The sequence below is a fragment of the Peromyscus maniculatus genome, chromosome 2 (genome assembly GCF_049852395.1).
Source record: "Peromyscus maniculatus bairdii isolate BWxNUB_F1_BW_parent chromosome 2, HU_Pman_BW_mat_3.1, whole genome shotgun sequence".
Lineage (NCBI taxonomy): Eukaryota > Metazoa > Chordata > Mammalia > Rodentia > Cricetidae > Peromyscus > Peromyscus maniculatus.
The window spans coordinates 160,314,393-160,335,106 of NC_134853.1; the positions used below are offsets into that span (position 1 = coordinate 160,314,393).

The 20,714-nt window shown below is 42.6% G+C and overlaps 1 protein-coding gene across 4 annotated transcripts in view; it reads right to left on the bottom strand.

The window, feature by feature from the left end:
- Spen (spen family transcriptional repressor) overlaps positions 1–20,714 on the bottom strand; it is a 71,489-nt gene that overhangs the window by 18,343 nt on the left and 32,432 nt on the right. For 3 of the 4 annotated variants that reach the window (XM_042272253.2, XM_076565605.1, XM_076565604.1), the window contains 3 exons: positions 9,813–9,973; positions 8,733–8,933; positions 4,173–4,324 (listed from right to left, as the gene is read on the bottom strand). In XM_042272253.2, the coding sequence (XP_042128187.2) occupies positions 4,173–4,324; positions 8,733–8,933; positions 9,813–9,973 (514 nt within the window). The remainder of the gene's footprint in view (positions 1–4,172; positions 4,325–8,732; positions 8,934–9,812; positions 9,974–20,714) is intronic. The other variant, XM_076565603.1, reaches the window with a different exon arrangement.

Genomic DNA, 20,714 nt, shown 5'->3' on the forward strand with positions numbered 1-20,714 from the left:
AAAGTTGCCTACTTAGTGAAATACTAAGAAGTAATTCCCTTTAGTGCTGTGAAATAATCTTTTTGTACACTGTGAAGATGTGTCACTTGGATTGGTTTAATAAAAAGTTGAACAGCCAATAGTAGACAGGATTTTCAGAGCAGAGAGGAAGGTGGGAAGAAGAAAGGGAGACACTAGAAGACAGAGCAAGCAGGATGGGCAATATAGAGAGGAGGTAATAAAGACACAAAGCAGAAAGAAAATTAATAGGAATGGGGTATTTTAAGTTATAAGAGCTAGTAAGGAACAAGCCTGAACTACCAGCCAAGCTTTCATAATATATAAGAAGTCTCTGTGTCATTATTGGGGAGTCGACAGTACCAACAAAAAAGTCGAAGTACAAATGGCACCCAACATGGGGCACGAACCCAGGACCCTGAGATTAAGTGTCTTATGCTCTACTGAAAATCCTGGCTACAGACATAAAGAAATAAACCTAGAAAATCTACAAGACAGATGACATATATTTTACCTGCTCAAACATAAAAGTTGGCTGGCTTGTGTGCAGTGCACAGTCCATCTTGTGTTAACACAAATATGTATGTTACATTATTCCAACATTCCAGGGTCCCCTAAGGATGCCAGCTCCCCCAGGCAACAGGAAACAGTCTAGAGAACACAATACCCACATTCCCAAGAGGTGGGGTAGATGGATTTTGGACATTGGTTGGGTTATGGATATTTGTCATGAATAGGGGGGTTGATTACAAAATTTTACTGGCCATGGTCAGGGGGAAAGATAAACAAAAGAGATTAGATTCAGGGACCTCATTCTGAAGGGGAGAAGGGAGATATAGTATAGAAATGATGGTATAAAAGTGTGGATTGTTGAGTCTACTTTTGAACACCCACTAGTCTCAAATATTTTACATTGGTATGGATTTTTGTATATTGATACAAATTTAAGGTTATTTTTGTTATACTGTATATATGTTTCTATTCTTGTTAAAGATATTGTACCTATGCAGCTCATTTAAAAATATAATGTAAAGTTTTAGTCCTTGAAAGCTATTTAGGGTAATAAAGAAATACAGGTTAACAGTTAGTCATCTATAACAGTCAAACTTATAGTCATGTAAGGTATGTTTTCAAGATCAAACAGATATATTTTAGACAGACAGGTTGTCTTCAACACTTCAAAGACCTACAGAATATGGCAGTTTAAATGTTATAATAACCTAAGGCTTTTCATGACAGTGAGACACGTCTGCTCCTGGCAGCACCAATCTACTTCAAAAGAGGATGATGGGCATCGAAGAGCCTCCACATAGTTTGCTTTCTTTGTGGCAAAAGCTAGTCATTTGGGCAAGAAACTGCTCTTGCCTCAACTGCTGACAATATTGCTGTCCAAACTGGACAACAGGACACAAAAGAAAGTGACTGCCGAACTTTGCCAAGACAAGATAGGACATTCCTTTAAATTCCTGCTTTATAGAAAAATCTGTCTGATATTCTAGGCCTGTAGCCCGAAGGTGAATGCCCCAGTGTTGCAGAGGAACCTTGGGGTGACTGTCCAGGCAGCCAGATGTCTCTATCATTTCATAGTTTTGGAAGTTGCTTGCTCTGTAAGAAATGTTTTATATCCTTCTTGGGAGTCTGATGGAGTTGAAGACTAGGTAGTTATATTGCAGTTTTCCTTAGTTATGATAGAAGGTAAATTAGGTACAAAGCTTTGGACTCATCAAGATAGAATAAATAATGGAGTATTTTCTCTAAATTTGCCAAATACAAATGGACTGGACATTGTAAATGTAATTCTTACTTGATAACTATTCTTATTATATACGGTTTTATTTGTTAAAGTTAATACCTTTCCTTTGTATTTAGACAAACAGGGGGAAATGTTTATGAAATAATCTTTTTGTACACTGTGAAGATCTGTCACTTGGATTGGTTTAAAGCTGACCAGCCAATAGCTAGGCAGGATTTTCAGAGCAGAGAGGAAGCTGAGAAGAAGAAAGGGAGATGCCAGAAGATGAAGAGCAAGCAGAGTGGGCACTATGGAGATGAGGTAATACAGTCATGAGGCAGAAAGTAAATTAATAGAATTGGGTTAATTTAAGATATAAGAGCTAGTTAGAAACAAGCCTAAGCTATCAGCTGAGCTTTGATAATTAATAAGAAGTCCCTGTATGGCTATTAGGGAGCTGACAGTCCCAACGAAAAAGTCTGTCTACACTTTGGCACTGTCAAAAATCTTTAGTAGAGCCAACCCCCTTAATAGACTACCTGAGCCAGGCATGGTGGTGCACTCGGGAGGCAGAGGCAGGTGGATCCCTGTGAGTTAGAGGCCAGCCTGGTCTACAGAGAGAGTTACCAGAGCTACCATGTCTTGAAAAAACCAAAACCAAGGCCAGCCTGTCACACAGAGACCCTGTCTGAAAAGAAAGGACTGCATTATATCATTTAAAAACAATAGTCTTTTTCTTCAAGTACAAAGTATGAGCAAGAGACAGGCCAACACACAGAGACATAGAACATAAAGATAAAAATACAGAACACACAAGACAAGAGAAATGGAACAAACACACAGAGAACAGCTGTTACTATCATATACTCTTCATTCTTCGAAGTCCAAACGTACAACTTCTTCACCCCTGTGATCCCACCACTCAAGACAAAGGCAGGAGAGAGCTTAAGAATTTAAAGTCAGCTTAGTCTGTACAGCTAGTTCTGGGCCAGCCAGGGCTACATAATGAGATTCTGTCTTACAGAACACAGAAACAAACCAGGCATGGTTTCACATGCCTTTTATCACAGAACTCCAAAGGAGGGGCAGGAGAATCTCTATGAGTTCAAGGCTAGTCTGGTAAACATATAGAGACTTTATCTAAAAAAAATAAAAAATCAAACAACAACAAAAGTTGTACAGTTCAGTTGGTACAAAGTATGTGCCTAGCATGTATGAAGCCTAAGAATTAGTTCTCAGTACTATGGAGGGCAGGAGCTGTCAGAAGTTCAAAGTCACCCTGGGCTACTTACAACATTGATGGCAAAGCAGGATACATGCCACCACTCTCCCACTCTCTAATTTACTGATTTTTCTTTTCTGCATTATGGGTCTTTGTATGTATGTATGTTTGTGCACCACATGTGTGCAGTGCTTACAGAGGCCAGATGAGGGCCCTGGGTCCTCTGGAACTATAGTTATAGTTGTGAGCCACCAGGTAGGTGCAAGAAATGGAACCTGGGTCTTCTTCAAGAGAGCCGGTGCTCTGAGGCACTGATTCTCCTCTCCAGCCTCATTTCTTTGAATAAGAGAAAGAAAAGAAACAAAGCAAGTAACAGCAATTTAAAAAACCTACTTGAAATTATAGAAGTACTTATTTCTTTTTTAAAAACAAGAGTCTTTGACTGCAGAGATAGCTCACTGGTTAAGAGAAAGCACTTGCTCCTTCTATATGAGTTCAGTTCCCAGCATCTACTTCTGGCAGCTCATAACTTCCTGTAACTCCAACTCCAAGGGTATCTTGACACCTCTGGACTCAGTGGGTATCAATACTCATGTGCACATATCCACACACAGACATATACATAATTAAGCATGATAATTAAAAACAAAACAAAAAAACTGTGCAGCCCCAGCTGAACTGAGAACTCACTATGTAGATAAGGCTGACCTTGAGACTCACAGAGATCTGCCTGCCTCACTACATAGTAAGACACCATCTCAAATTTAATTTTTAAAGAGGGGCTGGAGAGATGGCTTTGGCATTCATGTACGAACACTGGCTGCTCTTGCAGATAACCTGAGTTCAGTTTCTAGTATGCACATGGCAGCTCTCAATCACTTGTAACTCCAGCTCCAGAGAGTCCAATGTCCTCGTGACCTCCACAGGCACCTGGCACACATGGTACACAGATATGTATGCAGGAAAAACATGCATATACATATTTTCTTTCTTTTTTTTTTTTTAAAGGAGTCTCTTTAAAAAAATGTTATGGAAGGATGGTGGTTCACACCTAGACTCCCATTACTCAGGAGGATGAGGAAAGAATATAATTTCAAGGTAAAAAGAATGGAGCAAAGAGGAACTATTTCATTTGTCCTTAAATATCACATATCCACAACCATTCTATGCTGTGCTGACATTCTACAAATATTACAGCATTTTATCACTAAAGCAACATACCACAATTTCTCCAAAGCGCTGAAAGATGTTTCGAAGGTCATGGTAAGTAGTTGTTTTTTCAAGGTTGCCAATAAAAAGAGTTCTTGTTGCTTTGGGATGGAATTCATCTATCCTTTCATCCAAGGGCCGAAATTCATTTTCACTTTCTGTTTCTGTGAGTGGATGGAGCAGAGCAGAACAAGGTGCTTTAATACATTCTCTAACATATAATTTCCTTATGTGGGAAAATTTGTGGTTAACAAACTGTGTCGTGCAGGGCCTGGTGGACAGGCCTGTAACCTCAGCACGCAAACAGTGGTGACAGAACTGAGTTAAGACCAGCGCTGCTACACAGCAGACACTGTCTCAGACAAACAATGAAGATCCCTCTCGAAGACTTTAACAAGAACGGTTTTGTTTGCTTTTTTATTTTTCTGGAGATAGGCTTTCCTCATGCAGTCATAGCTGGCCTTCAACTCACAGATATGTGAGCTATACTGAGTGCTAAGATTAAAGGTATATACCACCATAACGTTTATTATTACAGCAGTATGTGCATGAAATATGAGTGTGGGTGTGTGTGGAGGTCAGGGGACAATTCTGTGAGTGGCTTCTCTCCATTCACCTCTACATGGGTCCCAGGGATAGAGTCGGGTCACCAGACAAGTACCTTTTACCCTATGGTCTTAACAGAAGAGTATGAGACTATAATCCGGCTAGACATGGTGATACAGCTCTGTAGTCCTAGCACTTAGAAGGCAGATGCAGGAGAATCGAGAGTTCAAGGACAGCCTGTGCCATACAGGGAACTCAGGCAACTATGGGCTTCATAGGGCAACCTGATCTCAAACAAACAAAACACACACACTCCACAATCTAAAAGAAAACTACAACTCAGTAGAAAACATTCCCACTACATTGTTTCATTTCATTTACTTTCAAGATCGTGATATTCAACATTTCATGTTTACTACATTAATAGTAATTATTACTATAATAATAGTAATTCAAATGTCTACATCAAGACTTTAGGAGATGGAGAGATGTCTCCGAAGTTAAGCACTGGCTACTCTTGCAAAGGACCCAGGTTCAATTCCCAGCATCCATAGCAGCTCACAAACCATCCAGTTCCAAGGGATCTAACACTGTCTAGTTTCCAAGGATACCAGGCACACATACAGTGCACAGACATGTGCAGGCACAACATCCATACAAATACAATACTAAAATAATTACTTTAGAAAGACTTTTAGATACAAGAATAACAGTGTGGAAAGTAACTACAGTGACATCTGTGAGCTCTCATTTCTGGTGTTAAGTGGTTTCCCAAGGACATCCAAAAGATTTCGATTTTTTTATGATGAAAAGCCTTGGCTTAACTTCTAATTTAATCACAGCCCTTTGCTAAAGCTCCATTTATTAATTCTGTCTGAGATACAGACATTCAGGTTTTGATGGTAATTATAGCCCAGCACTACATGTTCTCTACTTTTAAAAAATGTAAAACAAAGTCATCAAAAAGATAAGTAGACGGGCTAAGGATATACCTCAGAAGTAGAGCACTTTGTAGTACACACAAAGCTCTGGGTTCAATCCTAACACACACACACACACACACACACACACACACACACACACACACACACACACACACACACACGATGAAGCCAGGCATGGAAGACACATTCCTATAACCCCAGCAGGAGAAACAGGAGTCTAAGGCTGGCCTTAACTATAAACAAGTTCAAGGCTAGCCTGAGCTCTATGAAACCTTGCCTTAAACAAACAATATTAACAAATAAAAGATGAACTGAGCATGGAGGCACACAGCTGTAATTCCAGCACTTGGAAAGTGTAGGCAATAGATGTTGGATTTAAGGTTGGCCTGGTTTACCTAAGATTCAGTCTCAAAAAGAATGAATAACTACCACTGTCTCCAAGTGCTACACAAGAAGGTGAAAGGGCCTTATATAATAACCATCTTAAAACTCTCCTTATCTGCTTAAAGATCAGAGAGCCATCACCCGCCAAAATGACCCTGATTTAGATCTCCATTAACAACTGACTGGTGTTTAAGACCTCCCTAGGTTAGGTGTACACTGAACCTTTCTCAGGTGGTTTGGACATGCCCCAAAGCAATCCAACAAGAATTGCCACCCATGATGAAGGACTTTATAACCCCAACACTCAGGAGGCTGAGGCAAAAAAACTGCCTAAGTTCAAGGTAAATCTGGATTACACAGTGAGTTCTAGACTAGCCTATGCTACAGAGTGAGACTCTGTCTCAAGAAAAGAACAAAAAAGGAACTCATGAGCTGCTCTTAGTTGGATATAATTCGAAGCAGTCCACCTGGAACTTGGTTGGTCAAGGGAGAGAAGGCATTCTTTGGGACAATTCCTTTGACTTCTATTGTGATGTTTAATCCTGTCAACTTGACAGGATTTAGAATAGCCACGGAAATAAATCTCTGGACATGTCTGTGGGGATTTTCTCAGTTACGTTAATGGAGGTGGGAAGAACCCCCTAAATGTGGGTGGTACCGCTCGCTCCATTCAGGTGTTGATGCATATGGCCAGTTGCCTCAAGCTCCCAACTAGCTCCGCCCCACACCAGAACCGTGAGCCAAAGTAAATCCTTTCTCACTTAAGTTACCCTCATCGGCAGTGGGTATAGTAACCAACAGACCCAGAATTCCATCGTAAAATCATGTACACTTTACAATACCCACTTTACCAGTGTTATGTCTGATTTACTATGTAAGTTCACTTACATATTCATTGGGAAATTATGTTCCCTCTCATCAGATAAGACGATTATTCTGAGATTTACCATGTAAATGAGTCACAAATTGTATTCAAAGTCTAAAATTCACTTTTCTCAGATTCACAAACTCATTCTAGAATACTTTATTAAACCACTTGCAATCTGTTTAAATGGAGATTTCTGAATGTGAGTGTTCAAATTCTGAGTCAGTTAAGTTGTGGTGGGGCCAGTCCACTTTAAAGGAAGCACTACATGCTTTCTGAAAGAGACCACCACTGACCTAAGCCATGCCTGAGACCTCCAGCCTTACAGAAGTGGGTTTCACAGGAGGGCTCGAGCTAATTAGTGTTTCCTTTTAGTTCTTTTTTTTTTTTTAAAGAATTTTTTTTTAATTTTTATTTTTTTTAACATTTATTTATTATGTATACAGCATGTATGACTGCAGGCCAGAAGAGGGCACCAGATCTCATTACAGATGGTCGTGAGCCACCATGTGGTTGCCGGGAATTGAACTTAGGACCTCTGGAAGGCAGTCAGTCTCTGAGCCATCTCTTCAGCCCTCCTTTTAGTTCTTAAAGGGTCACACCTGTACCTCCTACCTCTAAAAGGACACCTGTACCCCTGCAGCTGCACTGAGATGTTAACTGGCAGACTGCTTACTGATGCATACTTTCTGCTCTCTTTAATCTCCAGCCCTCATGTCATGACCCTGGAGAGAAACTGGGGTGATGAATGTCCACTGGACTTCTTTCTTTGTTCTTCTCATAGAACCACTGAATAAAGGTGGTGTATCCTTTCTCTGCTTTTCATTTCTTTTTAAACTTTTATTATTAATGTGTATGAGAATGTATGCCATGTGTACATGGGTGCCCAGAGGCCAGAAGATAGTGTCAGATCCCAGGCTACTGGAGTTGCAGGTGGCTACGAGCTGCCGTGTGGTGAGCACTAGGAACCAAACGAGGTCCTCTGCTGTGGGAGCCCATTTGGGTTTCCTGGTGGCTTACCCAGCAGGTCTGCACACAGGGGATGACTGGACCACGGGCCCGAGTACCAGGTGTCTGAGATGTCTGCACTGCGCTGTGCCGGGGGAGGTCCACCCCTCGGCGTTCCTTTAAAAGCCCTTTGGTGGAGACAGTCGGGGCCGATGGATTAGGATCCAGGCCCTCTTTCTATCTGTTTCTCTCCCCTCTTCACTTCTACCTGATATTTCCTGCTGCTCCTGCTCAAGAGTACCCTAGGGAAGAGTGGAGGTGGGGCGGCCCCCACAGTCTGCAAAAGCAGTGAATGCTCTTAACCTCTGAGCCACCTCTGCTGCTCAGCATCACTAACTGAACTTCCAAGGACTGTCAGCTGAGCCTCGCTTAAGGCTGCCAGGATCCAGGCTCTGATCCTAAAAACTCAGTAACAAGACAATCCACATTCTTCAACAATATTTCAAGTTCTGGTCACCTAGAACAGCAGATCTAATTTATGCTGGGGAAAATGTAAATGAATCCCTCAAATGATGTTAATATGAAGTGTGCTTTCTAATGCAAATTTCGTCATCAGTCCTGTACTTCAATCAATCCCATCCTTTAGGAAGGCTGGCTCCACAGCTGGCCTGAAACTGCACTCTGGACTCCAAGGTAAAGTCTTCTCCTTTACAGAAGCAGACCCACCACTGCTCTGCCCAAACCAACTCACTGGGCTTCAGGAAGGTGACTGGCGCCTTAGCAACCTTTTAAAGCACTGGGCCAGCAAGTTAAAAAATGAAACTAGAATTGTGTCCCCCCTTAATCCCCTCACCCACTGGACCGAAACCCACTCCCTGGCCTTACCTGGCCCTATCCACGCAGTCACCTCAATCTGCATGCCAAAGAAGAGTTTTCCCTTGGACGCGGTCAGTGCTTTCTCTTGGTCCTCTTGCTGTCGAAAGAATACCAGGCCGTACCTCTCCTCGGAGGCCCCATGGATCTGCACTGAAGTCACCTTGCCAAACTTCTTAAATTCATGGAAAAGGCCATCTTTAAGGCTTGTATCTACATAGCCAAACAAAAACAAGTACATTTTTCTCATGTTAACTACAACTCTATAGTAAACTATTTCTCTAAACCCCGCCCCCCCCCCAAATTTTTTTTTTTTTTTGAGACAGGGTTTCCCTGTATAGCTTTACACCTTTCCTGTATCTCACTCTGTAGACCAGGCTGGCCTCGAACTCACAGAGATCCTCCTGGCTCTGCCTCCAGAGTGCTGGGATTAAAGGCGTGTGCCACCACCACCCGGCTCAAAACCAAAATATTTAATACAGAAAAACATCTATTCAAAAGCAAAACATGTTCTGTCTATATCCATGCTATTTATGTACATGTACATATTTATGAGTGTGCATTACCAATAATTAAAATGCCATTTGACACACAGTCTTCCTGCAAGCAAGGGAAGCTTGCTAGAGGGGAGTCTGCAGCTCAGCGGCTCCATGTGGGCAGCTGTGCCTACTTTCTGAGTTCTAACTCCAACCCAACTTCTGCTTCCCCTTCCATCTTTCCCAGCACGCATGAAGACCCTGAGTTTGCTGTCCCCGAGCCTCTCAGCTTCCTCACTGGGCTGCCAACCACCAACTACTTGCAGACCAGTCCATGAAGACCCTGCCTGCTTCCCCCAAAGGCCTGACATCTTCCTCCTCTTCCTCCCTTCTCCTGGCAAGGCCAAGGCGTGCCTTGCCTTCCCTGCTGTTCGCTCTCAAGCTTTAGGAAATAAACCACATACAATGATGATAATCGCTTGGAGTTTGTTCGTGGCATAAGTGCTAATGAGCCACAGAAACACCATGTGTAAAGACAAGTCAGCCATTCTAGCTCCTCAGTGAGCTGCACTCCCTCTCAACAGCTGGAGGAAATTGCACTCATATAAAACTTTACCTGTAGAACGTACTGGGAGATTCTGAACTTTGATCCCGAAACTCTTCCGGGGCTCATCTTTTTCAAGAGACGAGAGCAGCTGGGAAGTGGGTGCGGGGACCGCGGCGGACTGAACTGACCGGGCCGGAGAGCCATCGCTCGAGGTGCTGCTGGAGTCGCTGCTGCAGGGCAGGAAGACAACAGACAGACACAGGAGCCCAGACATTAGTGTAAAACCAACAGAAAAGGGCAGCACAAGAAACACACCCAACAGCCAACAATTAGCTACTGGTCACGCTGACGCTGAGGTTTCTGCATGTTTCTCACACTCAGTCCTCAGAGGGAGCAGAGAGCTGTTCACACTAGCCTGAGGCTGGAAAGAAAAGTAACATTCCTCACCAACACTGAAAGGCAACAGCAACTTTCCCCTCCCAGGTCAAGTGAGTCTAGTGAGAGGCAGGCAGGTGCACTGCGTCTGTAATCCTACACCCTGGAGGTACGGCACTAAGATTTGAAAGTTCAAGGCTAGCCTGGGCTATACAGCAAGACCTTACCTCAAAAATGCAAAGAAACCTATTAGTGCGTGTGATCTCCTGAGAATATCAACAGTGAGTGACAATGGTGAAGGAACAGTGGAGTCAGTTCTGAAGGTACTGATGAGGACCTAAATAGTGGCTCAGAAACACTGCACATCTCTTGGATGAATCACCTGACCTCTCACAGAGTGTCACAGAGATAAGACTCAGTCAAACACAAAGTGCGTTCATCTTTCAAGGACACACCACTACACAAGCCTCCAGGTAACAACACACAGTACTTTTAAGAATTCTGTACATGAGCCAGGTGGTGGTGACACACGCCTTTAATCAAAGCACTCAGGAGGCAGAGGGGCAGGCAGACCTCTGTGAGTTCAAGGCCAGCCTGGTCTACAGAGCGACTTCCATGACAGCCAGGGATTTACAGAGAAAACCTGTCTGGAAAAACCAAATCTACACAGCCAGATCTACATAGCAAGATCCTGCCTTAAACAAAAGCAACTAAACATGGACAAGATCCCAAATTCTGGCTTTGGAAATAACGAGGCAACAAGTTATACACAAGTCCACATTAAAGAAATGCAGACGAGGGGCCAGTGAGACGGTTCAAAAGGTTAAGAGTGCTTGCCTGATATCCTAAGTCCATTCCTGGGGAACCATTCAGCAGGAAGAGAGGATCAATACTGCCAAGCTGTCCTCATCCACAGGCACACCATGGCATGTGCACTCGGAAGGCAGATGTGGATGCATGTCTGAGTCTGAGGCCAGCCAAGGCTACATAAGTAAGACCCTATCTCAAAACACACCTAAGCAGATAGAATCTGTCAGTTATGGTGGCTCAGGTGACAGTAAATGACAGTAGAGGACTGCCAGTGAGTCCCAGGCCAGCTCCAGCCTCAGGATGAGACCCTGCTGTCAGGAGTGCGGTGGTGTCGATATAATCTGAAGCCACAGTTCTCTTTCTCTCTCCCCCCCTCCCTCCCCCTCCCTCTGTCTGTCTCTCTCTCTCTCTCTCCCTCCCTCTCCCTGTCTCTCTCTCTCTTTCAACAGAGTCTCCCTACATAGCCCTGGTTGTCCTGGAATTCACTATGTAGACCAGGATGATTTGAAACTCATGTGCTGAGATTAAAGGCATATGCCACCATACTCAACTCTGAATTAGTCATTTTTAATGACTTCTCATCAGGTAGCTAATAATTTCTTTCTTCTATATAATTCACAAGCTTGACTCACGAGGGAAAGTGTGCTAAGTGGATTTTTCCACCAGGCTTAGACATCTAAAACGTGCCATAGCCCCTGGTGCTTTCCTCAGAACAGAAGAATCATCATCTACAAATACAGACGCATCACTGCTCCAGGACAGACTCCCCTCACCACTGCCCCAGGACAGACTCCCCTCCACTGCTCCAGGACAGATTCCCCTCTTTTTTGAGACAGGGTTTCCTCACACAGTGCAGGACAGACGATAATTCATGATAGCCATGCTAGCTAAAATACTGGGGATATGAGTATACACAGTATTAAACCCAGGATTTCGCTTTTTTGAGACAGGGTCTTATATAATCCCTACAGGCTTCAAACTCTTTATGTGGCTAAGGATAACTCCTAATCCTCCTGCCCCTACCTCATGAGTGCTGGGAATATAAATGTTCATAACCTTCCAAACCCCAACAGGATTAATGATCTCTCCACATCAGAATATCTAGTCAAGAGCAAGGTATATTGTTTTATTACACTTATTTAATGTGTGTGTGTACACATGCATGAGTGTGTGTCATGCACATGAACATGCCACCAATGTGTGTAGAGATCAAGACATTCTCAAGAGTCTTGTTTTCCTTCCACAATATCAACTTCTAAAACTAGACTCAAGTGGAAGCTAAGTTTCAGATTACGCTGGCATCAGCTGATTAAAGAAAACAGTTAAAAAAAAAAAAAAGTAAAATGCAGAGTTTCTCTTTCTATCAATACCAAGGCCAAAGAATTTTGCAACTGATTTTGTTTGTTTTTCAAGACAAGGCAGCCTGGCTGTCCTGGAACTCCCTCTGTAGACCAGGTTGGCCTCAAACTCAGGGACCCAGCTGCCTCTGCTCCACCCCCAGTGTGCACCACCACACCTCGCTTGCAGATGACAGTGTGTAACCACTGCTAACACAGAGGCCATGGATGAAACCACTCCAGTTGCTTTCATGTTGACTCTGTAGTACGTAAGCTCTTTTTCATTTGAACTGGAGATTTAAGGTAATGGATTTCATTTCCTCACCAAAGCATCATCATTATTGCTTTGGTTTTACAAAACAAGTTGTTCTGTGTAGCTCTGGCTGTCCTGAAACTAGCTCTGTAGACCAGGTTGGCCTTGAACTCAAGAGATCCGCTTGCCTCTGCCTCGCAGTGCTGGATTTACTTGTTCTTGTAGAGGACCTGGGTACATTCCCAGTATCCACATGATGTCTCACAGCCACCCCTAACTCAGATCCAATGCTCTCTTTTGACTTCCCTGAGCACAGTCGTGTGCAGGCACATGAAGGCCAAACACCCACACACATAAAAATAAATAAATCTACAAATTTAAAAAAAAAAAAAACTATTTCAATTTGGAAAGGTGGGAAGGTTTTGGAGACAGCAGTGTTGACAGCTGCACAATAACATGGACCACTCATGACACGGAACCGGGCATTTCAGATGGCTAAAATGGAGAATTTTCTCTTACATACTCCTCCCCAGGCAACCTACAAAACAAGTGGAGTTCCATTGGTTTCTTAAGAATGTAAGTAGCTGCTAGTGCTTTTTAGTCATAGTCTCCAGGGTCTCACAACCTGTCTTCTGGGTAAATTTTCTGGAAATGACCTCGGCCCTGGGCCTGAGTGATGGAAATGAAAGCCCTGAGAGTCAGCTCTTAATTCACGATCTTACTGAGAAACCAGCATATCAAAAGACTGAGCTGTGCCTTTACCAGGGAACCAGACATAACAGCTATCTCAAAAGAACAGTGACCAACTGAGTTAGCAGAGGAGAAACTCAGAAGAGGAGCAGAGCTGTCTGTCAGGCAGAGCCAGAGGCAGAAAAGGGACGCCTGTCCAGTAATAATTCCTGCTGAGAGAAACAAACAGTAACAATTTACACTAGGTCTCAGGTTTTGTTTTGAATCGGTGCAGGAGACAGACCCCAGGGCCTTCACATATGCTAGGCAAGTCCTGGACCACTGAACTGCATCCCCAGCCCAAAGACCCTTTTTAAAGAATGTCTGATTTGCCAAGTGGTGGTGGTGGTGGTGGTGGTGCAGGATATATAAGGCTTGCCTCTTCCTGAATAAACTGAGCCTGTTGTTTCGACACTCTCCTAGAGTCTGCCGTTGACTCTGCGCCTACTTGGCCCCCTCCCCCCAAGGAAACAACAGCACAGGACCCTGCCACAGGTATGCTTAAGGTTTTTATTGTAGATACAAAAGAAAGAACAGCCAGAGGCATCTGGAAGAGTCCAGAGCAGAGTAAGAAAAAAGTAGGCTGGACACAGCCTTCTGTGAGAGGGGAGAATAGCAGGAGATAGAGAATAGGAGTGTAGTGAGACCACTAGGAGGAGCTGAGAATAGCTGCATTCTAAGAAGGGTAAACAGCTGAGAGGGAGACAGGACCAGGAGATTGCTATGGGGTCTTTGAGATGTATGACAAATACCTGTAAGGAGCAAGCAACGGAGGAAGCCTGGACGCTAACATGGACCTTAACATGCTGATGGGCAGCAAAGGTCTATGTTAATTGGAAAGCCTAAAGTCTTTCTGCCGGGGTAAGGAAAATGACTCCTTCTGGTAGATGAGAAGCAGCTTCACCAGGCTCTGAGAAATTCTGGCTTTGATCTAACCACAAGCAATCCTCCTATAGACGAGGTTGAGTTCACTTCTGGAGATTTGGACAGCTTTTTGGAGTTTGGGGAAATGGGAAGTCTCCTTTGGACTTGACAGGAGATGATAATAAGGTCTCAAGTGTCAATAATGTCACAATGGGATTTGCTTATTTACTTAACGGTGTAGTACGTAAAAATCAACTAAAGGGGCTGGTGAGATGGCTCAGTTATTAAGAACACTAGCTACTCTTCCAGCGTACTGCAGTTCAATTCCCAGCACCCATATGGAGGCTTACAGCTGTCCAGTTCCAAGGGATCTGGCACCCTCACATAGGCAAACAATGCACATAAAATAAGAAACAAAAGATTTTTTTTTTTTAAGCCAAAGGGAAAAAAAGCAACTAAAATACTTGGAAAGTCACGAACCAAGACAGCACACAGATCAAATAGAACATGGGGAGGTTTTTTGCTTTGGGAGGTGTCTTTTGCTTTGTTTTGCAACAAGGTCTGTTTTAGTTATTGTTTTATTGCAGTGATGAAACACCATGACTGGGCAACTTAAAAAAAGGATGCATTTAATTGGGGGATTGCTTACAGTTTCAGAGGGTGAGTCCATGAACATGGTGGGAAGCATGGCAGTAGGCAAGCAAGCATGGTACTGAAGCAGCAGCTAAGAGCTTTCATCTACATCCTGATCCGAAGACAGAAAGCAGAGAGAGCAAGAGTAGGATTTTGAAACTTCAACGCCTGCCCCCAGTGACACCCCTTCTCCAACAAGGCCACGCCTAATCTTTCCCAAACAGTTCCACTAATTGGGGACTAAGCATTCAGACATATGAGCCTAGGGGAACCATTCTCATTATGTAATCCTGGCTGGCCTCGACTTACTGAGATCCACTTGCCTCCTGCCTTTTAGGTACTGGTTACAACCCCCCCCCCCACTTTTTTTTTTAAACATTCAGGATTTCATCCTACAGTTCAAGTTGGCCTTGAATGAGCTCCTCTTTCCTTAGGTGCTTGAGTGAAGTGATTCCAGGTGTCTGCCACTATATCCAGAAAAATGTGGGGATTTTCATTCCAGATGAAATCCCAGCTGGGTATATCTGACGAAGGACAAGGGAAGCCTCTATCAGTATACTGCAGCTGACATTTTTTCTAGTCCTGCCCAGCCCCACAGACCCCACAGCAGCTAATAAAATAATCACTCAGAAGCTTATATTAATTAAAACTGTTTGGCCATTGGCTCAGGCCTACCACTGACTAGCTTTTACATTTAAACTCAGCCCATTTTTGTTAATCTATATGTTGCCATATGTTCTGTGGCTTTACCTGTGTGTCATCACATGCTGTTCCCTGGACGGTGGACTGGCGTGTTTTTTGGTTTTGTTTTGTTTTTCCTCAGAATATTCCTTGTTTGCTTATCTCTCCTATATTTCTTGCCTGGCTACTGGCCAATCAGCATTTTGTTCATCAACCAATCAGAGCAATGAATTTACAGCATACAGAGCGATATCCACAGCACTCCCCCCACTTTTATTTTAAAAAGGGGAAGTTTTAACTTTAACATAGTAAAATTACAATAACAAAACAATTATCAAGCAAGAATTACAGTTATAATATCTTCTCTATTTGTATTTGGCAAAATTAAAGAAGATATCCTATCGATCTATCCTATATTTGTGAATCTAAGGTTTTATATCTAACTTATCTCTTACTATAACCAACAAAAATCATCAATTATAATTATCTAGTTTTTAACTACATCAAAGACCTCAAAAGAATATAATATTACCTAAGTAAATAGGAAGTGCATTGTAAGCAACATCCAAAAATCTAGAATGACAGAGACAGCTGCCTGCTTGGAAAGTCATCCAAAGTTTCTCTGCAGCATTGGGGCATCCATCTTTAGCCCATAGGCCTAAAGTCTCTCAGTCACTTTTCTTGGTGTCCTGTAGAATGTCTGGCAGTTTCTTCTGTGAAGCAGGAATCTGAAGGAATCTTGCCTTATAAAGGTCAGTGGTCACCTTTCAATGGGTCCTGTAGTCAGTCAATACAACATTTTGTCAAGCAGTCCATGCAAGAACAGATTCTTGCACAAATGGCTACTTCTGCCAAGAAGAAGACAAACTCCACATGGAGTGTCTTCGACACTATCTTTTTTTTAAAAGTAATTTGGTATTGTCTGGAGCAAACGTGTCTTTTGTTCAGGAAAGTCTAAGGTTTTAAAACATTTTAAATGCCATATTCTGTAGGTCTTTGAAGTGTTTGAAAATTATCTACCTAATTGAATTATATCTATGTATATCTAGAAAACTTAACATGACTGTAAGTTTGACTATAATAGAAGACTAATTATTAATCTGTATTTCTTATCTATTACAATTTAAATGAGTTACATAAACATAATACCTTAAACAAGAGTAGAAATTTACACAGTATAGCAAAATTAACTTTAAATTTGTACCAATAAATTAAAATCTATACCAATGTAAAATATTTTAAACAAGCTGCTTTCTTTTTTAAAGATTTAATAATCTATCCTTTTACCCTATCATATCTATAATAGCCTATATTCTTATATCAGTGTACTTTGAGATTTTGTCCTCTTCCAATTTAACCTTGGCACTGACTCTCCTTCCTACCCAAGTCAGAAGCTTACTACTGCATACTTTTCAACTGTGTTTGGAAGCAGTTTTAGGTCTAAGAGGTTTGAAAGGCACTAAACTACCCACGAGACAGCTTAGTTTTTACCATTTGGGAGCAATGGTTTATTTTTAAGTGACTACAAATTATAAGAAACAGCCTAAAGCTGTTCCCTTTAAATGCAACCATTTCTTTAGAATTTTCACCCATTTTGGTTGATATATTGTGCACCCCAAAAAACTTATCTGGGGGTCAGAGAACAGAACAGCTGCTATATTAAACAGAGATTAGGCAATGATAGCACATACTTTTAATCCTAGCATTCCAGAGGCAGAGATCCATCTGGATCTCTGTGAGTTCAAGGCCACACTGGAAACAGCCAGGCATGGTGACACACACCTTTAATCCCAGGACTTGAGATCTCATGTCTTGCCTGGGACACATGCCTTTAATTCCAGGAAGTGATGGCAGGAAACAGAAAGATACATAACTGAGGACCAGGATCTAGAAGCTTTTCAGTCTTTTAGGCTTTTGAGCAGCAGTTCAGCTGAGATCCCTTTGGGTGAGGACTCAGAAGCTTTCAGTTTGAGGAAACAAGATCACCTGAGGAATTGGCATGGTGAGGTTGCTTGTGGCTTGTTCTGTTTCTCTGATCTTTCAGCGTTCACCCCAATATCTGGCTCCCAAGTTTTTATTAATAAGACCCTTTACGATTCATATTATATTTGGCACCCAATGTGGGTCAGCTGCTTGCCTGTGGCCTTGCAGTACCCAGCTCAGGCCCAAGCTGCATGAAGCCGGTTGTTGTGGTGCGTGCTGGTAGGATGTGCTGGAGGAGGTGGAGGCAGGAGGATCCCCAGTTTGAGGCCAGCCTGGGAGGCTTGCTGAGGTGAAGCTGCAGCTGGGGCTGGGCCAGGCCACAAACAGTAGCGGCAGCCCATGGATGTGGTGTCCTCTGCTGGGAGCTACAAGCTGCTTCTCATCGTGTTGGTGGTGCTGCTACCAGGGACGAAGGGTTTACTGCTGCTTGTTCAGAGAAGAATTGCCAGGACCATTATGTTACAAGAAAGCATCAGCAAAGGTCAGTTTCAAGAAGTTTGTCGAGGCAAGTAATGGGGAGAAGTTGCTGTGAAGATAATTCTCTTCTAGGGAAGAATGTTCATGGTTCTGAGAGGCAGACATTTATCAGACTGTGACTGCTCCAAACCACAGAGGAGGTATCAGAAAAAAAATTTTCTGCAGTGAACCACGACCACACCTAACAGAGACTTTGAAGTCTTCCAAACAGGTGATGGGATCCCACAACGACAATTCCACGTGTGTTATGGATATCACTTGGTATAAATAAAATGTTGATTGGCCAGTAGCCAGGCAGGAAGTATAGGCAGGACAAGCAGAGAAGAGAATTCTAGGAACAGGAAGGCTGAGTGAGGGGATGCTGCCAGTCACCGCCATGAGTACCAACATGTAAGATAGTGGTAAGCCACGAGCCATGTGGCAAGGTATAGATTTATAGAAATGGGTTAATTTAAGATGTAAGAACTAGATAGCTCGAAGCCTGCCACGGCCATATAGTTTGTTTAAGTAATGTAAGTCTCTATGTGTTTACTTAGTTGGGTCTAAGCGGCTGCAGGACTGGCGGGTGAGAGAGATTTGTCCTGACCGTGGGCTAGGCAGGACTGGAAAAAACTTCAGCTACACACATGGACTATGATAAAGCCATTAAGCTAACAAACATCACCCAGAGATCAGCTTTGGACTACAAACCGCTCAGAACAATTTCGAGACTGCTAGCTGAGATGATTCACAGACTACTCGAGCCATGGACTGGAGACAAGCCCTACACTTTCCCATTCTGCAGAGACTGGACAAATGATACAGTTAACTCTCCCAGGACTTGACAATTAACCCAAAAATTTTCTTTTCAGGATTCCCTAAAGGTGTCTTTGCCCACAGAAAGCAGGAAGTAATTTTAAGAAAACAACCCACATTCCCACAAGGTGGGGTGGGTAGTTTTGGGTCATTTGAGTTATGGATATTGTCATTGTTAACAATGGTTGGTTACAAATTATTAATTGTTAACAGTCGGGGGGGGGGGAAGCTGAACAAAAAGGTATTAGATTCAGGGTTCTTGTTTAAAAAAAAGGAAAAGGGATATAGATAACATGTAGATTATTGAATCTACTCTGGAAAAAAAAGAAATAATAGAATAAAAGGGTAAATTATTGAACCTACTTTGAAAAGAAAAAAGGGAAGATATAGAAATGATAAAAGGTAGACTTTTGAATTTACTCAGAAAAGAAAAAAGAGAGAATATGGATATGATAAGATAAAAGGTAGCTTATTGAATCTACTTTTAAAAAGGAACTACCTGCCGGCCGGGTGGTGGTGGCAGTGGTGGTGCATGCCTTTAATCCCAGCACTCGGAGGCAGAGGCAGGCATATTTCTGTGAGTTCGAGGCCAGCCTGAACTATAGAGTGAGTTCCAGGAAAAGTGTAAAGCTACACAGAGAAACCCTGTCTTGAAAAACCAAAAAACCAAATAAATAAATGAATGAACTAAAAGGAACTACTTGTTTTAAATAGGATAAGTAATGAAATTTTTGTCTGAATTTGTCAAATGTTAATGGACTGAACATTGTTAATGTATATAATGGAGTTCTTTTGTCGGAATCTGTCAAGTTTAATGGACTAGACATTGTTAATGTAATTCTTGACTATATATTGTATATACTTTTTCTTACATTCGTTGTAACTTTTTTAAATTTTAACCAAAAAAAGGGGGGAAATGTGGTTGATATATCATGCACCCCAATAAACTTAGCTGGGGGTCAGAGAACTGAACAGCCGCTATATTAAACCTAGAGATTAGGCAGTGGTAGCACAGCCTTTAATCCTAGCTGATCTCTGTGAGTTCAAGGCCACACTGAAAACAGTCAGGCATGGTGATACACACCTTTAATTCCAGGAAGTGATGGTAGGAAGTAGAAAGGTATATAAAGCGTGAAAACCAGGAACTAGAGACTTTTAAACTTTGAGGTTTTTAGCAGCAGTTCAGCTAAGATCCATTCGGGTGAGGACTCGTGGAAACAGGATCCGATGAGGAGTTGTTAAGGTGAGGTTAGCTGTGGTTTGTTCTGCTTCTCTGACCTTTCAGAATTCACTCTACCTAGCTCCCCTGAGTTTTTTATTTAATATGACCATTTAGAAACTCGTGTTACAACCCATAGACACAAAGCTACAGTGCAAAATGCCAGCAAGAACTGTGGCACAGCACAGCAAACGCGGCTGTCCTTGCTGAAAATAAGGAAGAGCCACCGAATGCCCTCGGTTTTGAGTCTATGAATCATGTTCTGGAGCAACACAGGTATCTTCTCAATCTCCCTCTAATTCCAGCATAACTCCACGGTATGTCCACAGACACACAGTAAAAACCTCTACTGAAGGTATCAGTCATCACTTTAAAACAATCTTCACTTTAACATTCTTTTGTTTGGTTGGTTTTTCAAGACAGGGTTTCTCCGTGTAGTTTTGCTGAATCTCACTCTGTAGACCAGGCTGGCCTCAAACTCACAGAGATCTGCCTGGCTCTGCCTCCCGAGTGCTGGGATTAAAGGCATGCACCACCACTGCCCAGCTTGCTTTTTCTTTTTTCTTTGTTACATTAACATTCTTTTCCATATCAAAAATAAATATTTAGCCAGGTGTGGTGGCACGGAAGTGAGGCCAGGCGGCTGGAGAGGGCTCTGAGGTTAGCGCCCCTAGCTTGAGGACCAGTGTTCAGACCAGGACGGATGCGACCAGCCAGGCATCCTGCAAACAACCCTAACTCCTGCTCCAAGGAGTCTGATGACCCCTCTAGCCTCCAAACAAACACACACACACACACACACACACACACACACA